The 20,476-nt window shown below is 39.5% G+C and overlaps 1 protein-coding gene across 1 annotated transcript in view; it reads right to left on the reverse strand.

The window, feature by feature from the left end:
- Positions 1 to 1,860: 1,860 nt before the first annotated feature.
- RRAGD (Ras related GTP binding D) overlaps positions 1,861 to 20,476 on the reverse strand; it is a 43,118-nt gene continuing 24,502 nt past the window's right edge. The window contains exons 3-7 of the mRNA XM_055330908.1: positions 19,984 to 20,183; positions 18,772 to 18,886; positions 17,839 to 17,981; positions 11,880 to 12,028; positions 1,861 to 4,787 (exon numbers count right to left, since the gene is read on the reverse strand). Of these exons, the coding sequence (XP_055186883.1) occupies positions 4,636 to 4,787; positions 11,880 to 12,028; positions 17,839 to 17,981; positions 18,772 to 18,886; positions 19,984 to 20,183 (759 nt within the window). The 3' untranslated portion in view covers positions 1,861 to 4,635. The remainder of the gene's footprint in view (positions 4,788 to 11,879; positions 12,029 to 17,838; positions 17,982 to 18,771; positions 18,887 to 19,983; positions 20,184 to 20,476) is intronic.

The following is a 20,476-nucleotide window of genomic DNA, read 5'->3' on the forward strand; positions in this document are numbered from 1 at the left end:
TTTTGGACATTTTAGATTTCTTATAGAAGATTCCAGTTAGATTATGCTAATGGCAATTTTAAAGGTGGATCTGCAGCTCAAGGAGAGGTTAGGATTGAAATGTATCTTTTTGGGGGTGTCTGGGTGGCTCAGTTGGTTAACCCTCTGCTTTTGGCTCAGGTCATGATCTTGGGGTCCAGGGATAGAGCCCCTCATCAGGCTCCCCGCTCAGCAGGGAATCTGCTTCTCCCTCTCCTCCCCATTATTGCTCTGTTGCTATCTCTCTCTCTCAGATAAATAAAATCTTTTTAAAAATTTGAGTTTTAATCCAGATCATTGTTTTTTTTTATATAAATATGGTTGCATATAATAGAAGTGAAGTAAAAGGTTGAATATAGCTAAGATCAAAGACTAATTCTCTCTTGACTTTCTGAGAATTTGATATACTTTTGCTTCTTAGAAAACTAAGTGTCTGGAAAAGGTATTTAAATTCTCGTTTGATATTTAAACATTTTAATATTATTTTTCACATTCAAGTTATGTAATGAATTAGGAAGAAGGCATAATCTTGAGTGAAGCACATTAAAAGGCTGCTCTTACTGCTTCTCATGTGAGAAAACGTATTTCTTTTAAAATTTTCCAGCATTTTAGCCTTCATAATCCCAGGCAGCAGTAAATCCTAAACTTCAAGTCCCCCATTTTACTATCTGTAAAGAGATGGCATTTAAAGGGACATGTGGTACAGCTGCTTAGAGCAGTATTGAGGGTGGACTCTCCAGCTAGACTCCCGGCTTTGTGTCTTGCTAGTTACGTGATCTTGACTGGGTTATTTTAACTCTCTACCCTCAGCTGCCTGATCTGTAAAATAGGAGTGATAATAGTATCCACCTCTTGGGTTTATGAAGATAACTTATGCAAAAGCACTTATGAGCCTGAAATAATAATGTGTGCACTCAATCATTATACAGCATTAGTAAGTAATTCTGTTAAAGACATTTTCTTTCTCCTAAACTCAACATCACTATCAGTTAAAAATCTTAAAAACATATTATTTTAGACCAGATTTTCCAATCAGAAACAGAATTTCATATATAAGATATTTTTTATTCATCCATTCATCCGAGACACACAGAGAGAGGCAGAGACATAGGCAAAGGGAGAAGCAGGCTCCCCTGCAGGGAGCCTGATGCGAGACTTGATCCCAGGACCCCAGGATCACAACCTGAGCCAAAGGCAGATGCTCAACCACTAGGCCACCCCAGTGCCCCTCATGTATGATACAACATCTAAAGCTACTCTTCTCTGGGAACTCTAAGAATCTGTAAAAGTCATTACAGATTGGAATCCTACTAAGCAAGTCAGAATCGATAAGGTGGACTGTTTGGAAAAGAATTTCCAGATGGCTAGGGATTAGAGGACAGAGCAGCAAGAATTAGTATCTGAGGTTTACTGAAAAAACAGTTCTATATTCTAAACAACCATGCTCCCATAAAAAATTTGGAGAGATAAGAGAGCTTAAAAATATAATAAAAATAAAAGTGTAAATAGAGTGATTTATCCTCATTTCCATAAAATGAAAGCTGGTTAATCGGGACATTTTACTAAAGGGACCCAGCCAATGAAGCCATGATATTCACATGCAGTAAACAACCACAAACAGGAAGGATCATACTTACACCTCACCAAAGAGAATATTCTGGTCCCAGAATGATTAGTTACGAATATGCTTGAAATAAAACAAGGGCCTTACCAAATCATGAGCATGACACATGCTTTTAAATTGGCAGTTAACATCTTTGAAAGCAATGGTTTAACAATTATAAATGTACTGCTTAAAGTAAAACATAATATTGCGCTTGATTACAAATTACAACCAGTCTATAGAAGTTAAATGCATACCATACTTTAATAATCAAGACAGTTCAGCCGTTTTTCTGGAGTATGTCTCAAACAGAATTAGCATATAACCCGTATATAACAATATTGCTGTGTTTTTTAGTCCTTTTATGTTTAAGGGTCCAAAATATATTATGCTCACAAAATAACACTGTCTGTGAAGGCCAACCAGTTTTTTTTGTTGTTGTTTTTTTTTAAATTTATATTCCTTCAAAAACATTCTACCCTGGTCATACACGCTAATTTACATAACTAAAAACAACCAAAGATGGTAATTCACAGTCTCACCTCCACATAGAAGTTCTAATTGCCCTAGAACCCCACAGGTCAAGTTCTCAACCTTTGAAAAGGAGTCAAAATGTTCCAGAGCAGTCACTGTAGCCATGTATTTGGGCTTTGTATTTATAGCATTAGATTTGAGACCTAACCATGGCCATACACATCGCAATAAGCAAAGTTCCATATCAAAAATAAAATGCAAAAGGAATAGATTTTGTAATTCCAATAGCACAGACTTAAAAAAAAATTGAAAACTTAGACATAACTCCTACATCTGTCTTTAACTAAGAGGTCATTGCCATGCTTACAGGTTTGAGGCAGTAATCTATGTTATTAGTGTGTAATCAATCAAAGAGTGCACTTACTACCATGAACTCAGGTCCTATGCCATAGGATTATTTTTGCTTTTCCCCCAAAGAATCATTTGCTCCTGAAGTAATAGACTTTTAAGGCACATTTTACAAAAACCCATCATACACCCAGCTTAAAAATGGAAGCTCCTCCTGGTTACAATAATATGTATATGTATACCTAAGTATTGTGTGATTTACCAGATAGGCAAGTGTCTCTACCTTGAGGATAAAGTCACATTAGAAAATTGTTTATTTGCTTAATCAAAAAGAAAGATTGTGTAAAAAATATTAGAACATTAAATTTATAAGAATAGCCCATATGTACCAAGTCTGTTGGCAAAGATCCAAAGAGCCAACAAGATATACAGGTCTAGAAATTAAGGAAAAGTCTCTTTTGGAACCCTGGGTTCCTACCCACCCAGGCTTCTGAGCAGGAATCATGAGGAAGGGAGTTGGGCGCCTTAATAATTCTGAGAAATTTCCTTCCAAAATGCACGGACCCTTGGGAGGACTCAAATCTTATACCTGAATCAGCTACCATCTTGCATTGTAGTTAGCAGCCTCAAAGGAATAGGACTTGGGGAGGGAGGGAGAGAGGATGGAAGGAAGACACAGATAGAAGTAGGATAGTTTTAAGGTTAAGTCGCTTTAGGAACTTGGTACATTTTGCTAGGACCAGCTTCGATTTCCTTACGAGTCTTTGCTTAAAAATAAATACATACATAAAATTATTTTCTAACACTCTCAAGTATGCTTTAGGACACTGACCCTTGGGACGGACATAGAATTATCTACTAGGAATGGTTTGGGATGAGGGGAGATTTAGGAGTCCCTTAATATCCTGAAAGTCTAAAGTAAATATAAGTGGAAGAATTTCACAGAAACAAACACAGAGCTAACTGTAATGCCTCCTCTGGCCGTCCTCTTCCCGCCGATTGTTAGGGGTTTGCAGGATGGCTTTTCAGCTGTGCAGAGTGTGCTGCTGGCAAGCTGAGCTCTAGTTCAATCAGAAGGTGGGAACAAGCAGAGTCCACAAGGCACACTGTCATGGATGAGCAGGAGACTCAGTGGTGACAAATGTGCTCAGCATTATGCTCTTTGGGAGAGATCTGAGACATTCCCTGTGGTTATGATCCTAAATAACATTTTAAATGTTGCACAACAGACCCATCTCACAGCGGCCAAACATACAAATTGTATATATATATATTTAAATCTGTAGGTACCAATCACCTACATTTGGGAAACCACGTTACCTCTGATGTTACTTCAGCCTAAGTGGCAGGTACAGAAAAGCCTCCAGAAACCCTGAAATTCAGCAACATTCTTATTTCTCTCCAGTGATTGGCACCATTTTGGAAATCTGGTCCCGAAGATTCTAAAGAACAGTCATGCAGCAAAAAGGAATAACCTCTCTGTATAAAATGATTCTAGAGATGTGTGTTGAGGTAAAGAGCTTTGTAAAAACTGTTCAGTAGGGAAGTACTGCCACAGCTATAGAAATTTTTAGATAAGTTTGGTGCTAATATTATTCAACAAAACTCCCATTTATACCAGTTATAAACAGGAGACAGTTCTTATTGCTCCTGGAGCTTGCCGCCCCGATCTGTCTCAGCTCCACTGAAAAATGATTTTTCTCAACAATTAGTAGCAAAGATTCCCAAATTTGTAAAAAAAAAAAAAAAAAAAAATCATTGCCAGTGCATTGCTTTTTTGATTTCTGATTGCCATATAGATCTGAACTACCCTACAGTATGCATGTCCTTGACACCAAGTACAGAAAAAAGCTTAGAAAAGTTGTCTTATCAAAGTTCAAAGAAAAAAAAAACATGAAAAAGGAAAATATATACAGTTCCTGACAGTCCTCACATCGGAGTTTCTGACTACAGACCATAAAAGTTTACATTTGTGTAAGGAAATTACAGTAGATTTGACTTCGTTGTTAAAATACAAGTTTCGGCTTCAAAGTGCTCACTTTATTTAAAAAAGATCAAGAGGGTTGCAGGATTTTTTTTTTTTTTACAACAAATACATCATGTGTCCCAATCTCCTTTTTCCTCTTCCGTTAGTGCAACACAGGGCAGCAGCCTCAAAAGGTCTGACTTGCAAAGATACTCGCGAAGCCTCACTACAGGAGCACGTTTGGGGTCCCATTGGGGGTGGCTCCTTTCTTCTTCTGCATCCGATTCTGAACCTTCCGTGATTTCACCATTTTCATTCTCACCTCAAAAACCTCATGGATGGCTTTCCGGAAGCAATGAAAATTATAGTCAATAAGCCCTGGGGAAGAAAACAAAATAATTAGAAATGTCACACAGAAATAATAATCTCCTCTTGTCATGTCATGCTATGGTCAGGACAAGCTACTAGAACAGCCTCAACAGAAGGTCCACAGATTTCCCTCAAAGCTCTGCAACTGGGCTTCAGGAATCGCATGCAAAGTTTCGTGAATGTCCACATTTTCCTAAGGAAAGGTTCCAGAGGAGAGACCACATTTTCAAAGATGTCTATGACCTGTAATATTGAAGAACCAACTGAAATGCACATTTTTTGACCTATTAGAATTCAAGATCTCTCTCCTTTTTTAAGATTTTATTTATTTATTCATGAGAGACACACAGAGAGAGGCAGAGACATGAGCAGAGGTAGAAGCAAACTCCATATGGGGAGCCTGATGTGGGACTCGATCCCAGGACCCCTGGATCACAACCTGAGCCAAAGGCGAGATGCCCAACCACTGAGCCACTCACGTGCCCCCAGAATTCAAGATTTCTTACAATTAAGACATATCTTCCATGATATGTTTATTATTTTTCCTCAAAAGGGATTATTAAATTGACTGAGTGGTGGCCGACCCTGACTTGAAATGTGGCTAAGATCTCAAAGCTCCAATATTCATCATTCAACCAATCAATACTTACTGAAAATCTATTATATTTAAGCCATTGTCAGAAGCCCTGGGAAAAGCAAAGTCCCTGACCTTGGAGTGGTAGTAGTCACCTCAGGTCAATTCCAAGCTCGGAAGTTCAACGACCAATGACACTCACTCAATACTAAGTAAATTTTAAATGCAGAAATAGTAGGGGAGAATCTTCTATTGTGTTCTGAAAATACTGGTACAGGAATGGAATAAAAGATAATCCCAGGGACACCTTGGTGGCTCAGTGGTTGAGTATCTGCCTTTGGCCCAGGGCATGATCCCAGAGTTCCAGGATAGAGTCCTGCATCGGGTTCCCTGCATGGAGCCTGCTTCTCCCTCTGCCTATGTCTCTGCCTCTGTGTGTCTCTCATGAATAAATAAAAAAAAATTAAAAAAAAAAGATAATCCCAAATCTTGGGTGCATTTTTTCTTTTTTTTTTAAGATTTTATTTATTTATTCCTGAGAGACACACACACACACACACAGAGAGAGAGAGAGAGAGAGAGAGAGAGAGAGAGAGAGACAGGCAGAGTGAGAAGCAGGATCCATGCAGGGAGCCTGATGTGGGACTCGATCCCGGGTCTCCAGGATCAGGCCCTGGGCCAAAGGCAGGCTCTAAACCGCTGAGCCACCCAGGGATCTCCCTTGGGTGCATTTTTCATTACACTAATTTGTAAAAGTGTTGAGAGCAACATTATGTTTATACCACTTAGGATAAGGCAGTTGGTTCTTTTTTTTTTTTTTTTTAAGGCAGTTGGTTCTATTTGCTATCTTTAAATTCATTAGAATAACTAGCCCAACAATCATTTCTATCCACTGAGGTGATGCTTCCAAAGCCCTAACCAAAATAAAAGAACTGGGATTCAAGCCAACGAGTGAAATTCTTCAAAGTAGTCATACAACCTCAAGTGTCCTGGAGGAAACACTAGCTCAACTTCCAGAAGCAGGAAACTCTCTGAGTGGCGCCCTCTGCTGCTTCTGAAGTGACAGTGACCACAGTGCAATAAAACCCTTAAGTGATAATCCTAAAGGCAAGACTACTGGAATAAGGGGGAAAGTAGTAAGAAATAAATAAGCCCCGGGCACCTGGCTGGCTCAGTCAGTAGAACATGTGACTCTTGATCTCAGTGTTGTGAGCTTGAGCCCCATTTTGAGTGTAGAGATTACTTAAAAAGAAAATCTTGTGGCACCTGGGTGACTTGGTTGAGTGGCTGACTTCAGCTGGGTTCCTGACATCAGGGTCCTGGAACTGGGCCCTGTGTGGGGCTCCCCACCCTGTGAGGTGTCTGCTTATCCCTCTGCCCCTCCCCTTGCTCATGCTCTCTTTCTCTCCCTCTCAAATAAATAAAATCTTTAAAATAAAATAAAGCCTTAACAAATAAACATTCATTTTCTAAGGCTTTCTTTGGTACCACATAACTGCCTTGACCACACACAGACAGCTACCAGGGATATGGGAATGAATATTTTGAGGACACCCCTCAAACAGGGGCATGGTGGAGAAAGGTAGACAAATGTTGCAGTCTTTCACAAACCATGAGAGACTCCTAACTCTGGGAAACAAACAAAGGGTTGCAGAAGGGGTGGTGGGTGGAGGGATAGGGTAACTGGATGATGGGCATTAGGGAGGGCACGTGATGAGATGAGCACTGGGTGTTATACATTACTATATGTTGGCAAGTTGAATTTAAATAAAATTCTAAAAATAAAAATAAATAAAAAATGTTGCAGTCTCCCATACTCAACTGGGGTGATTCGGAGTTTGTTCCACACAGCTTCTCAGAGATTCCCTTATTGGGAGTGAACATAAATCTACTCATCGACACCACTATGGGTGGCTTTTCTACCTTCCCTGTCTCATTTCCCTACTTCATCATTTTTGTTTCTTGAGACCATCTTCCAAACAAAGCACGTAATTAAAAGAAAATAAACAAGGAGCAAATAAATGATTTTATTTAGTGGGAATATGGATAGAAGATATGAGAACCACCTCAAAATCCTTTGCCTATATATGCAACCAACTGCCTTAGGAAGAAAGTTTAGCTAGAAAAACTTTGGCTCAGTGAGAAGTCAACTTGCAGAAATAATCTGTTGGTAGTTCTGACAAGTCTGAACTTACTCATCTTCACAGTTTTTTTAAAGATTTTATTTATTTATTCATGAGAGACCCAGAGAGAGAGAGGCGGAGACACAGGCAGAGGAAGAAGCAGGCTCCATGCAGGGAGCCGGATGTGGGACTTGACCCCAGGACTCCATGCCCTGGGCCAAAGGCAGATAGATGCTCAACCACTGAGCCACCCAGGCGTCCCATCATTTTCACAATTTAAAACCTAACAGTTAACTTGCTGCATTTGAAGTTTTAAAAGTAAAAATTCACAACTGAGGTTTTTAAAGGAAGCATTCGTATCAAGTGGCTGCCATTTCTTTCAACCTTTTCACTAAAAGCTTTTGAAATGTTCAAGAAGAGAGACTCCAACAGAACAAACACTATCTTCACCACCACAAATGGTTACATGATGGTTCCACATCCTTCTCTGCTTCAGTGGTTCTCAACCCTAGCCGTACAATAAAAACATCCACGGTACTTAAAACAATTTAACAATTCATAGGCCCTTCTCCCAGGAATTCTAATTGTTTGGAGGAGGGCCCAGATTTCCATATTTTTTAGCCGCCTCCTTTCCCAAGGTACCTATAACGTGCAGCCAAGGCTGAAAACTCCACATCTGCTTTCGATCCTCTCCTTTCTGCCAAAGTAGTCACAGAGATCATTAATGAAAACTCAGACAGAGACCCAGCATGAGGAAAAGCTCATCAACAAGGGTCCGTTATCTGCGCCAACAGGACTCTACAATATGAGATGAAAGCAACAAAAATAGGGATGCCTGGCTGGCTCAGTTAGAAGAGCCTGCGACTCTCGATCTTGGGATTGGAAGTCTGAGTCCATGTTGGGTTGAGAGATTACTTAAAAATAAAAATCTTTAAAGAAGAAAAAGTAGGGCAGCCCGGGTGGCTCAGCGGTTTACCACCGCCTTCAGCCAAGGGCCTGATCCTGGAGACCTGGGATCAAGTTCCACATCAGGCTCCCTGCATGGAGCCTGCTCCTCCCTCTGCCTCTCTCTCTCTGTCTCTTATGAGTAAATAAAATCTTTAAAAAAGAGGAAAAAGTAAAGCTACAAAACCAAACTATTTTATGCATTTATAAGCATTAAGTTTTGTTTTCAATGATCAACCACCTAATCCTCAGGGTGACCAATTTGCCCCGTTTGCCTAGGACGTTCCCAGTATCAGCTCTGAAGGTCTCCTGTCCTTGGAAGCCCTTCCATCCCAGGCAAATAGAGATAATCACTTTAAAAAGGCACATGAGGGGACACCTGGGTGGCTCAGTGGTTGAGCATCTGCCTTTGGCTCAGGGCATGATCCTGGAGTCCAAGGATCGAGTCCCACATCTGGCTCCCTGCAGAGAGCCTGTTTCTCCCTCTGCCTGTGTCTCTGCCTCTCTCTCTCTCTCTCTCTCTCTCATGAATAAATAAAATCTTTAAAAAAAATAAAAAAAGCACATGAGTTTAACATGATGGGTTTAACATGATGGTTTTTTTTAAAAATACTTTATTTATTCATTCATGAGAGACACAGAGATCGAGGCAGAGACACAAGGCAGAGGGAGAAGCAGGCAAAGGGAGAAGCAGGCTCCATCCATGTAGGGAGCCTGATGCAGGACTCGATCCCGGGACTCCAGGATCACACCCTGAGCCAAAGGCAGATGTTCAACTGCTGAGCCACCCAGGATTCCCTAACCTGATGGGGTTAAATCTGTCATTTCCTAGTTAAAACATTAAAAATAATACCTAGGTTTCTAGCTAGTTTAGTAAATGCTACCAAATCTGCCTATCCTCAGAGATGATCCCACCTAGGTGGCTTAGCAGTACCTTACAAAGACCCACATGATAAACTCCTGTTTCAATTTATTTCCACAACCACAGATGGATGTTAAAATTAGTGGGCAAAGGTGTGAGGAGGAAGAGGCTTTACATCATTTGGAATCATTTATTAACTACAAAGGGAAAGAGGAACTTTCCAGTGATAAAACCTGGCAGGCGTTACCTTAACTAAATCAAGGTCAACATCACCAGTAATAAGACTTATCATCATCCTGAACTGCTTGATATGATGCACCAAGAAGGACACATTCTTGTCAAAGTGCATAATCTTGTTCCAACTGGGTGGAAACAGCAGACAAGCCTGACTGGAGGGAACACTCTACAAAATAATTGATCAGTAGTCCTCAGAAGTGTCAAGGTCATGAAAGACAACTGTCAGAGACTGGAGAACACTAAGGGGGATAACAACTAAATCGATTTGGAATCCTAGAACAGAAAAAAGGGGCATTTTTGGAAAAATGGTGAAATCTAAATAAGGTCTATGTTTTTTTTTTCATTTTTTAAAATTTTTATTTATTTATGATAGTCACACACAGAGAGAGAGAGAGAGAGGCAGAGACACAGGCAGAGGGAAAAGCAGGCTCCATGCACCAGGAGCCCGACGTGGGATTCGATCCCGGGTCTCCAGGATCACGCCCTGGGCCAAAGGCAGGCGCTAAACCGCTGCGCCACCCAGGGTTCCCGGTCTATGGTTTTTTAATGGATACTAATTAATTTACTAATACTATTAATTAGTATTATGCCAATAGTGATTCCCTATTTTTCATAACTATCTATAGTATATAAGATGTTAACATTTGGGAAATTGGATGAGGAATATGTATAAATTACATACTATTTTTACTACTTTTCTATTAAATCTAAAATCAGTTCAAAATAAACAAGCTCTCTGGGTTGATGCTAACATACCCTAAATTTTAGGACCTGCTGCTAACCTAGATGTTTTGGCGGCTCTAGTTGTACTATTTGTATTACTTTTATTTTACTTAGCTTCCAAAATCAACATGAAATATTAATCACCAAATATAAATTCTGGAAATATTTTTAACCAAGGAAATATATATATGACAGTACAAAGCACAATGTACACAAGCGATTCTATGTAGGGACAAGTCCAGGAATCTGACTGCCATACACAGGTAGGAGGACTTTGAGAGAAAGTCACTTTATAGTTCCTTGGTGTGCGTAAAAATCATCTATAATTGAGAGAATGAAACAAGGTATGGTCTTGTCTATGTTCAGAATTCCAGGAGCCTATTCTTATTTTCAGCAAGATGAAACTAAGGAGTGAAAGATTAACAAGACTCAATTAGAAGTTTTGAAGGCCAAGAACACAAAAGGGAATTTGGTTGATAACAGTCATTAAATATAGGAAAAATACACAACTTCACCAAGAAGCAAGGAAATATAAATTCAAACAAGATTAGTTTTTAATAATTTTTTTAGTGCTAATATCCAATATTGATAAGAATACAGCAAAATGGACACACTTATATACTCTTAGTAGCATAAACCCATAACATCTTTCAGAAGGACATTTTGATCATACGTATTAGAAGCCACCAAAACATGCCTACCCTGCCCTTGGATCTAAGTAATTCCATCTAAGTAATTCCATTGTTGAAGTTTTTCCTAAGGAAATAACCAATATGTACACAAATATTCAGTGTAAGGAAGGCCATCACAGATTATTTACATTAAAATCTAAAAACAATATAATTTTAATAATAAAATAAACTAACAATTATTAAAATGATAAGGTAAGAAAAAAGGCCTAGTGAATGAGAAAGATGTCTGTAATAAATTCAGTGAAGGTTGTAAAGTAGTATTTATCATATTATCCCATATAGATAGAGACATAGCTACAGATGAAAAAGTCTGAAAAGCTCTAAAGAAAATGTTAAGAATGGGATGCTTGAGTGGCTCAGTTGTTGAATGTCTGCCTTTGGCTCAGATAGTGATTCTGAGCTCCTGGGATCAAGTCTCACAGGGAGCCTGCTTCTCCCTCTGCCTATGTCTATGCCCCTCTCTCTGCGTCTCTCATGAATAAATAAATAAAATCTTTTTATAAATAAATAAATACATCCAGCTTTAACGTTCTATAAGTCCTCTCCTTTACACAGGGATCTCAAATGGTCACATGGTCCCTAAGACCTTCCAGAGGAGTGGACCAAGAAGGAGGCCTTGACCCTCCCTACAGGCTGCTGGGCCCTCCCTGGCAGGAGACTTTACAGCCTGGCAACAAGCTTTTAAGAAAAAGCTAGAGCCCCTGGGAGGATTGTCTGGTGCCATTTCCACTTCATGGCAGCTGCATCACTAGAGGGCAGGCTGGTTCAAGGATCCCAGAAACCTGACAGACATGGGCAGGAGTCCAGGGGACCTGGGACTCAAGCTGGGAGCTTCAAGAGGCATGCTGCTGATTGTCCCCATTCAACAAACAGTAGGAGCAGTATAGTCTGAAATGAAATGCTTCACTTAAATCACACACACACACACACACACACACAAATTACCTTTTCTTTCAAAGCTTTCCTCTCTGACAAAGCAAACAAGAGCCAGGAACTTTGTCACTTCTTTTAAATAAAGAACTGTTGTATTATTCAGCTTTATAATGGCTGTTGACTCCTTGTCATAGGGGGTTCCTGCTCCATCTTCTTTGAGACTAAATGGAGACAGAAACCAGAACATATGTGACCATTAAGAAAAAACTATAAATTGTAACTCAGTGAGAGAAACCAGCTTTAATACACACAATGATAATCATGAGAATTTGTTTACAATCACGGTGCCTTTCAGCAGTCTTAGAAACACACAATCACAAGGATGTACATAGTGTATGACAGTCCCTTCCTACTGACACAATGAGTGGCTGTTGGGGCAGGGGGGCAACCCTCCAGCACCTGAGGAACACACGTGAGGGATGAAGGTTAGCTCTTCTCTCCTCCACAAGGGGTGTCTTGTTTTTTTTTGTTTTGTTTTGTTTTGTTTTGTTTTTTTCTGACAGAATAACCAGGCTGGTCAAAATCATGGTCTGATGAAAGACTGAGAGCTGAATGACTATTCCAGATTACAGAAGCCTAAGGAGACATGACAGCCAAAGACTGGCCTAGGTCCTGGATCAGGAATATAGATAGAATTGGAACCATAGGTAAGATTTGAATATGGAGGGGCACCTGGGTGGCTCAGTTAGTTAAGTGGCTGCCTTTGGCTCGGCTCATGATCCTGGGTGGTGAGACTGAGCCCTACGTCAGGCTCCCTGGTCAGTGGAGAGGGTGCTTCTCTCTCTCTTCCTGGTTCCTGCTCTCTCTCACTATCTCTGTCTCTCTCTCTCTCAAATAAATAAATAAAATCTTTTGAAAAAAAAAAGATTTGAATATGGGCAATATATTAGATAATGCATTAATGTAGCCATGCTAAATATGCTTAATATGCCTAAACTGTGGTCCTATAAGACAATGTCTGTTTTTTTTTTTTTTTAGGAATTTGTATTTTTTTTTAAGATTTTATTTATTTATTCATCAGAGACACACAGAGAGAGAGGCAAAGGGAGAAGAGGGAGAAGCAGGCTCCATGCAGGGAGCCCAATGTGGGACTCGATCCCAGGTCTCCAGGATCACGCCCTGGACTAAAGGCGGCGCTAAACCGCTGAGCCACCGGGGCTGCCCCCCCCCCCTTTTTTTAAGATTTTATTTGAGAATGTCTATTTTTTTTAAAGAGACATACACTCAAGTAAGTGTCTAGGATCAAAGAATCATGATGTCTGCAATTCACTCTCGTATGGTTCAGCAAAACTAACCACAGAATGTATTAGAAAAAGAGAGAGCAACTATGGCAAATTGGTAGAATTGGTGGATCCCAGTAAAGGGTATCATACAGGAGTTCACTAGACTATCCTTGCATATTTTCTGTAGGTTTGAAATTTTTTCAAAATAAAACATTAAATATACTGGTCTGTTTAAGAAAAGGTGTGGCCTACAGACACAGATGACTCATGTTTGAACCCCAGCTCACTTATTATGTGAACTGGAACAAGGTGAATAACTTCTTTGAACCTCAATTTCCTCACCTGTATACTAACAGTAATTACCTCTAAGTTTCCCAATGCAATGAAATAAGAGATATACAGCACTGAGCACAGTTCTGAGACCATGTAAAATGCATGGTTAACCACTATTATTATTATTATGTCCTTTAATGATCAAAACTGGACCCTCCAGGGGCACCTGGGTGGCTCAGTTAGTTAAGTGGTTAAGTGGTTAAGCTTCTGCCTTTGGCTCAGGTCATCAGCTCATGGTCCTGGGATGGAGCCGCATAACCGGCTCCCTCATTAGTGGGGAGCCTGCTTCTCCCTCTCCCTCTGCCCCTCTCCACCACTCCCCTCTGCGCTCATTTTCTTTGTCTCTCCCCCTCTCTCTCAAACAAATAAATAAAATTTAAAAAAAAAACAAAACTGGACCCTCTGAAGACACTGACGTAATCAGAGTTTTATGTCCTTTCCTTATAGGCAAAGGAACACTTCCCTGGAACTTTCCCCCTTATCCAAAACTGTGTGCGCATATATATGTATGTATGTGTGTATTTTTATTTCCAAAATTAATGAATAATTGATCAGAAATTTAACTTAGTTGGAATTGTGCTAGACCTTATTAATACAACACAGTAACACGGCAAGAGCAACATGATCCCTTTGCAGAGTAAGAGCCAACATTTAAAATGTCACAGGCACCATTCTTAGTTTTTATACTGAATTATCTATCATCTGGCCTAAAAATCATCTAAGCTAGGCATTGAGGAACTGAGGCTAAGGGAAATAGGATAATTTGGTCAAGGTTGATGATGGGGGTAGAGGCAGGACCTCAAACTAATCTAATTTCAGAGTTAATGCTTTTAATCTCATAAATATCATAAGGCGGTAGGATGACAAACCAGATTAAATGAAAAGCTGAAATAGAGTATTTCAAAGGAAATGCAAGTTTTTAGTTTGGAGAATATTTTAAACTGCCACACACATGGCTACTTAAAAGTAAACCAGGGAAGACAGTTATTTTTTTTTTTTTAAAGGATTCAACTCACTGTGACCTACCAAAACATTAAAGAAAAATCTCTAAGAAGTGTTGGATCTCAGATATTAAAGATGCTTCATCGGAATTCTTAACTTCCTTTGTACTATTTTTAGCTGTTTTTCTTTCTTTTTTTTTTAATTTTTATTTATTTATTTATGATAGTCACACAGAGAGAGAGAGAGAGGCAGAGACACAGGCAGAGGGAGAAGCAGGCTCCGTGCACCGGGAGCCCGACGTGGGATTCGATCCCGGGTCTCCAGGATCGCGCCCTGGGCCAAAGGCAGGCACTAAACCGCTGCGCCACCCAGGGATCCCTTTAGCTGTTTTTCTAAACTGAATTTGTCTTGCTAATAAGTAATGTTCTGAGAACAATAGGCTAAAACATTTGAATTTTTTTTTTTTTACCCAATGAAGAAAACTGTATTTAAAACGTCCAAGAAGGGCAGCCCGGTGGCTCAGCAATTTAGCACCTGCCTTCGGCCCAGAGCGTGATCCTGGAAACCTGAGATCGAGTCCAACGTCAGGCTCCCAGGATGGAGCCTGCTTCTCCCTCTGCCTGTGTCTCTGCCCCTCTCTCTCTCTCTCAAGAATAAACAAAAATCTTTAAATGAAATAAAATAAAATAAAAACTTCCAAGAGGGATGCCTTAGTGACTCCGCGGTTGAGTGTCTGCCTTCCACCCAGGGCGTGATCCTGGAGTCCTGGGATCGAGTCCCACATCAGGTTCCCTGCATGGAGCCTGCTTCTCTCTATTTTCTGCCTCTCTCTCTGTGCCTCTCATGAATAAATAAATAAAATCTTAAGAAAAAACTTGCAAGAAAATAAAATAGTAAACAGACATTATACACTGTTTACTAACAGCACCAATTCTTAGGTAATAATGTTAAATGCATAAAGCAGGATATATTTAAAATTATACATACAAAGTGATCACAGTATCCTAAAAATTATACAGAGAAATAAGAATAAAACACATTAAATGTTAATAGTGACTGTCATTAGGTGATGAGATTATGGGCTATTTTAATAATTTTATTCTTTATGCTTTTACATATTTTCTGCAGTGAGCATGGATTGCATTCATAGTCAGAAAAAAAGTAAACATTAAACAAATTGGAAAAACCAAAAAGATCCAAAAACTTATGAGTAAAAACTAGTGATGTAGTACAACTCCAACAGCTACATGCTACTACTCAAATTTGCATTCACCAGTGAAAATACACGCAGCTGCAATGGATTTTAGAATGTGTGGTGCTTGTATGCGTGCACTTGCAGAGCAGAAGCTCCGCAGATTCCTGAGCAGGCTGACCCAGGCACCAGGTCTCCATGGAGCATCTGGGAACTGGCAGCAAGCCTGTTTCCTCGGCTGCTGCCAGTCAACTGGGCTGGCTCCTTGTGGCTCCAGCAAACACTGGGGAAACTCCAAGGCCCACAGCCAACGGGTGACCCAGACTGGTTCTTACTGAACCTGACAGGTTCTCAGGAACACTGCACGCTGCCACAGAAAAACAATCTGACTCCTCCTACTGCCACCCTCCTCATGTTTGTTTTAGCTGGGTAAAAGGAACTCTGATTAACATCATTTACATGAACAGCTTAGCACTTACATCTAATTACCATATGGCACAATAATAATTATGCATATCATTAAATAGGTGCCAGATTAATTGTGTTTATGGTATTTGATTACCACGACAACCTAGACTATAATCAGGATACATTCAGTTTCCATGACTATTTCAAGGTCATCCACTTAGTGTTTAAAAACAATAGAATGCTGTATAGCAGTGATCTCAGAAAACAAGGTCTATTTCTGAAGCCAGATGGCAGTGTTTAATAATACTACTAAAAAGGCAGTAATCTTAGGGAATAAGGTCTGTTTCTAAAGCTAAATGACAATGTTTAATAATAATAATAATAATAATAATGGCAGCTACATTTATCCAGAGCTTACCAGGTGATATGTCATCCTTACTGTGGTCTTGTAAGTATCACTTTCCCTATTTCATAATGGAAGGGACCCTGCGTGCATGTGTGTATAAGACAAAGAATCTGAACTGAGGGGCAAAGGATTTTCAGAGGAAGAGAGAAATGGGGAGACCAAGACCCTCACCAAAGCTGACAGAGGTGGCCAGGTGAGGCAGGTTACAGCTGGTGAGTAGAGAGGAAGAACAAGAACTTTACGCATCAGTGATTGGATAAGCAGGGATCCCTGGATGGCGCAGCGGTTTGGCGCCTGCTTTCGGCCCAGGGTGTGATCCTGGAGACCTGGGATCGAATCCCACATCGGGCTCCCTACATGGAGCCTGCTTCTCCCTCTGCCTGTGTCTCTGTATCTCTCTCTCTCTCTCTCTCTCTCTGTGTCTCATGAATAAATAAAATCTTAAAAAAAAAAAGATTGGATAAGCATGTAAGATCCAACATAAATCGACAGCAACAACTTGATATCTTAGTAAGACAAACTAGTTCATATCCATTCACTCTATACAACACCCAAGAAATTTAAAATATGTGGAATTGTTTCTATGTCTGGTACCACAATCAATTTTCTTCACTCCTTGCTTATTTTATAATATTTTAAGTGTACAGGAAGTTCTGTTTCCTAAGACTCTAAGAAATAGAGTAATAATAAACAGGTAATACTGTTTGCTTAGTTTTGTAATTCTCTGCTGCTCCTAAAAGAAGGCAAAGTGTGTTAAAGAAAACCCAGCAGTAAAAAAAAAAAATCATAAATAAAATTTAAAAAAAAGACCCGGGATCGAATCCCACGTCGGGCTCCCGGTGCATGGAGCCTGCTTCTCCCTCTGCCTATGTCTCTGCCTCTCTCTCTCTCTGTGTGACTATCATAAATAAAATTTAAAAAAAATAAAAATAAAAAAATAAAACCCAGCAATTATTTCCTATAATGAAGAAAGTAACAGAACTGTTGTTAATATGAGATATGTATTTAGAGTTGGAGGATCCTATTAGTCTCTCCCAAGTGTGTATGACATTATGATATGATGACAGATTTTTCAGAAGAACCAGGAATCAGACTTGAGTTCAAATTCTAGTTCTGTCCTTTATTGACAGTGTGAGCAGGGGCTAGAAACTTAACCACTCTGAACCTCACTTCCCCCATCTGTGAAATGGGGATAGGAAATTGCACCTCATGGAATAGTGGGGAATTAAATGTTATAATGTATGCAATACACTTATTAGCAGAATGTCAGGCATTAACTCAATGATTTTTGTTGTTATTGCATGCTAAGTTGTTATTGCATCCTATATTTATTTATAGGTCTCAGTCATTTAAAACACAAGTATTAAAATCAAATAAGTAAATGCAAATGTTATAAAGGTTATGAAAGGTTTCATTTTCTAATCTGAAGTATGGTTTGATTGTAGCCTTCAAGAATATTTTACTTACCCATAAATACAAGAAATGTCAATAACGACATCGATCATATCACAGCAGAGCTCATAGGTTTGCATATCCACTGGGGTACTATCAGTTGCAATATAAATTTTACTGACCACATCAAAGAGAAATGCCTTTTCAATTCCAGAATTCTGAAACAAAAAGAATATGCTATCTTAAAGGGACAGCTGATTTGAGAACATGTCACCACTTATAAAAAATTACATGCTATCCTCACTGTAAAATATGAATGAACAAAAATTAATTTACTAAAAATGTTCTATTTTATTACAACCTCACATAAAGCTTTATAATGGATTTGCATAAGACATGAAGAATTCTTATTTTTCATCAATTATTTACTGTAGGTAAACAAATTGGCCACTGTTTCCTGGTTCTTAGAGATGTACCTGTAGTTAGGAAAAGGCAAGCAAAAACACTAATTTTGCTGACTGTAAATTTTAAAATAAAATAAATTTTAAAAATCTAAACAAACTCCACAAACGGTGGAGTGACAGAGTAAATATGAGTACCACCACCAAGTCTGACTCAAGTCAACAGCAGAGCTTGCCTAGAGCTGACGGTTTATAGGGCTCATTCAGCCAGCTCATCACAGGGTTAAACATATAAAATATAAAATAGTATTATATCTTATTGCCCCAACCACCCTTACTGCTTCCTACATCTCATAGGGCTCTATCAACATTGAACGACTGCCTACAACTTTAATAAACACTCTAATTATATCAGGAAAGTACAGGAATGGTTTGGGGAGTTAGATTTTAAAGAACATAAAACAGTATATAGGAGCATTCTTCCAAAATAATCCTTCAGTGACCTTGCAGTGCCATAAGAGCAAGCAGAAATAAGATTGTTTTCACGCTTGCAATGTTATTCTAAAATTCTGCAAATGGTTCTACCAGGATGATATTATTTACTTACTGAGATAAAGATGTTTAGCAAATTCTCTAGGGTGGGGAGCTGCGGAATCAGTTTCTGAACCACTTTGCTAAAAGCTTCAAATATTGAATGATCATATATACTTGTCAAATAGAAGCTGAAAGAGAAAACGGTATTTCATCACATTTTCCTTTTGACTGGAGAACAGATTGCTTAGGCTGTCACAACACCAGTGCCCTGCTCCCTGTGTCTACAGTCCCTACGCACACGTTCCAAATGACCTCGGTAAATAGTGAACCATGTCTTAACAAGCCATTACTCCAACTCCCAAAAAGCAAGGATTGTACCCATTCTCATCTGCTGACTGGCTGGACTGGAAAGCTTAAAAATTGCAGTGCTGTGTGCCCATACAAGCTTCCTTACATTCTGCAAAAGAATCCACAGCAGGTCATCTTTACGCACACCTCTTGGGTTAGTAATGCCTAGGTTATTGGTATTGAAGCATCTTATTTTTCCATTTCCTGATTTGTAAATTGAATGATGTGTACACCTCCCCATAAATAAAATTGATAGAGGGGCACCTGGCTGGCTTAGTCGGTGGAGCATGCGACTTTTGATCTTGGGGTTGTAAGTTCAAGCCCCATTCTGGGTGTAGAGATTACTTAATAAAATCTTTTAAAAAAACTGACAGAGAAGTGGTTTTCCTCTGTATTTCTATTTGAATCCTCTTCAGAGTTCTCTTTTACTTGAGACTATAAATACTACTGTATTCATCACGAATTGTAAACTTCAGCAGTGATTAACTTCCTGGATTATGTCCTTAAGTTTTATGTTATGTTTTTCATATGTGGGGAATGCTTTGACCATTTGTTTAAAAAACAAAAACAGGGATGCCTGGCTGGCTCAGCGATTGAGCATTGGCCTTAGGCCCAGGGTGTGATCCTGGGGTCCTGGGATCGAGTCCTACATTGGGTTCCCTGCAGGAAGCCTGCTTCTCCCTCTGCCTGTGTGTGTCTCTCTCTCTGTCTCTCATGAATAAATAGATAAAATTAAAAAAACAAAAAACAAAAATATCCCACCAAAAATCAGAATTAGCACGTGCAAAGCTTGCTTTTCCCAAATACTGTCCCAATGTATACAGCACAAATAGGGTAAACAGATGAACACCAAACCACTCATTGTGACTTTGGACTTCACACCTGCTTTTTGTTGTTGTTGTTGTTAACTGCGATCCCAGAGGGCTCCTGTTCTCACCTGAGGTGAATTTTTTCTAATCCAGCATCTGCCAGGTCATCATTTGCCCTCTGGTGAATATCTCTTTGGGTTTCAATTTTGTGGTCATCTGACAGACCATCCACTTTATGAATGAACACTTCGAAGTTGATATCGGTGTTCACTTTGTAGGCCCTGGTCACGGTGAGGTGGAGCCTGGCCAAGGCTTCCATATAATCGTCCTGGGAACAAACACACACTTGTTAGGGGAGGCCAAACCCTTCTGAGCTGCCTTCCACAGACACTCCTTCTCCCCCAGTCTTATTGAGGTATGATGGACACATAAACACTGTGTGTGTTTAAGGTGTACAATGTGATGCTCTAATATATTATATACATCATGAAATCATCCCCCCAATCAAGTTAATTTATCCATCACCTTATTTCGCAGTTATCTTTTTTTCCCTTCCATATACACTTCTAATCTGGAAATCACGTGGGTACAACCCTCCAAAATATTTTGCAAAAGCCCAAA

The sequence above is a fragment of the Nyctereutes procyonoides genome, unplaced genomic scaffold (genome assembly GCF_905146905.1).
Source record: "Nyctereutes procyonoides isolate TBG_1078 unplaced genomic scaffold, NYPRO_anot_genome, whole genome shotgun sequence".
NCBI lineage: Eukaryota > Metazoa > Chordata > Mammalia > Carnivora > Canidae > Nyctereutes > Nyctereutes procyonoides.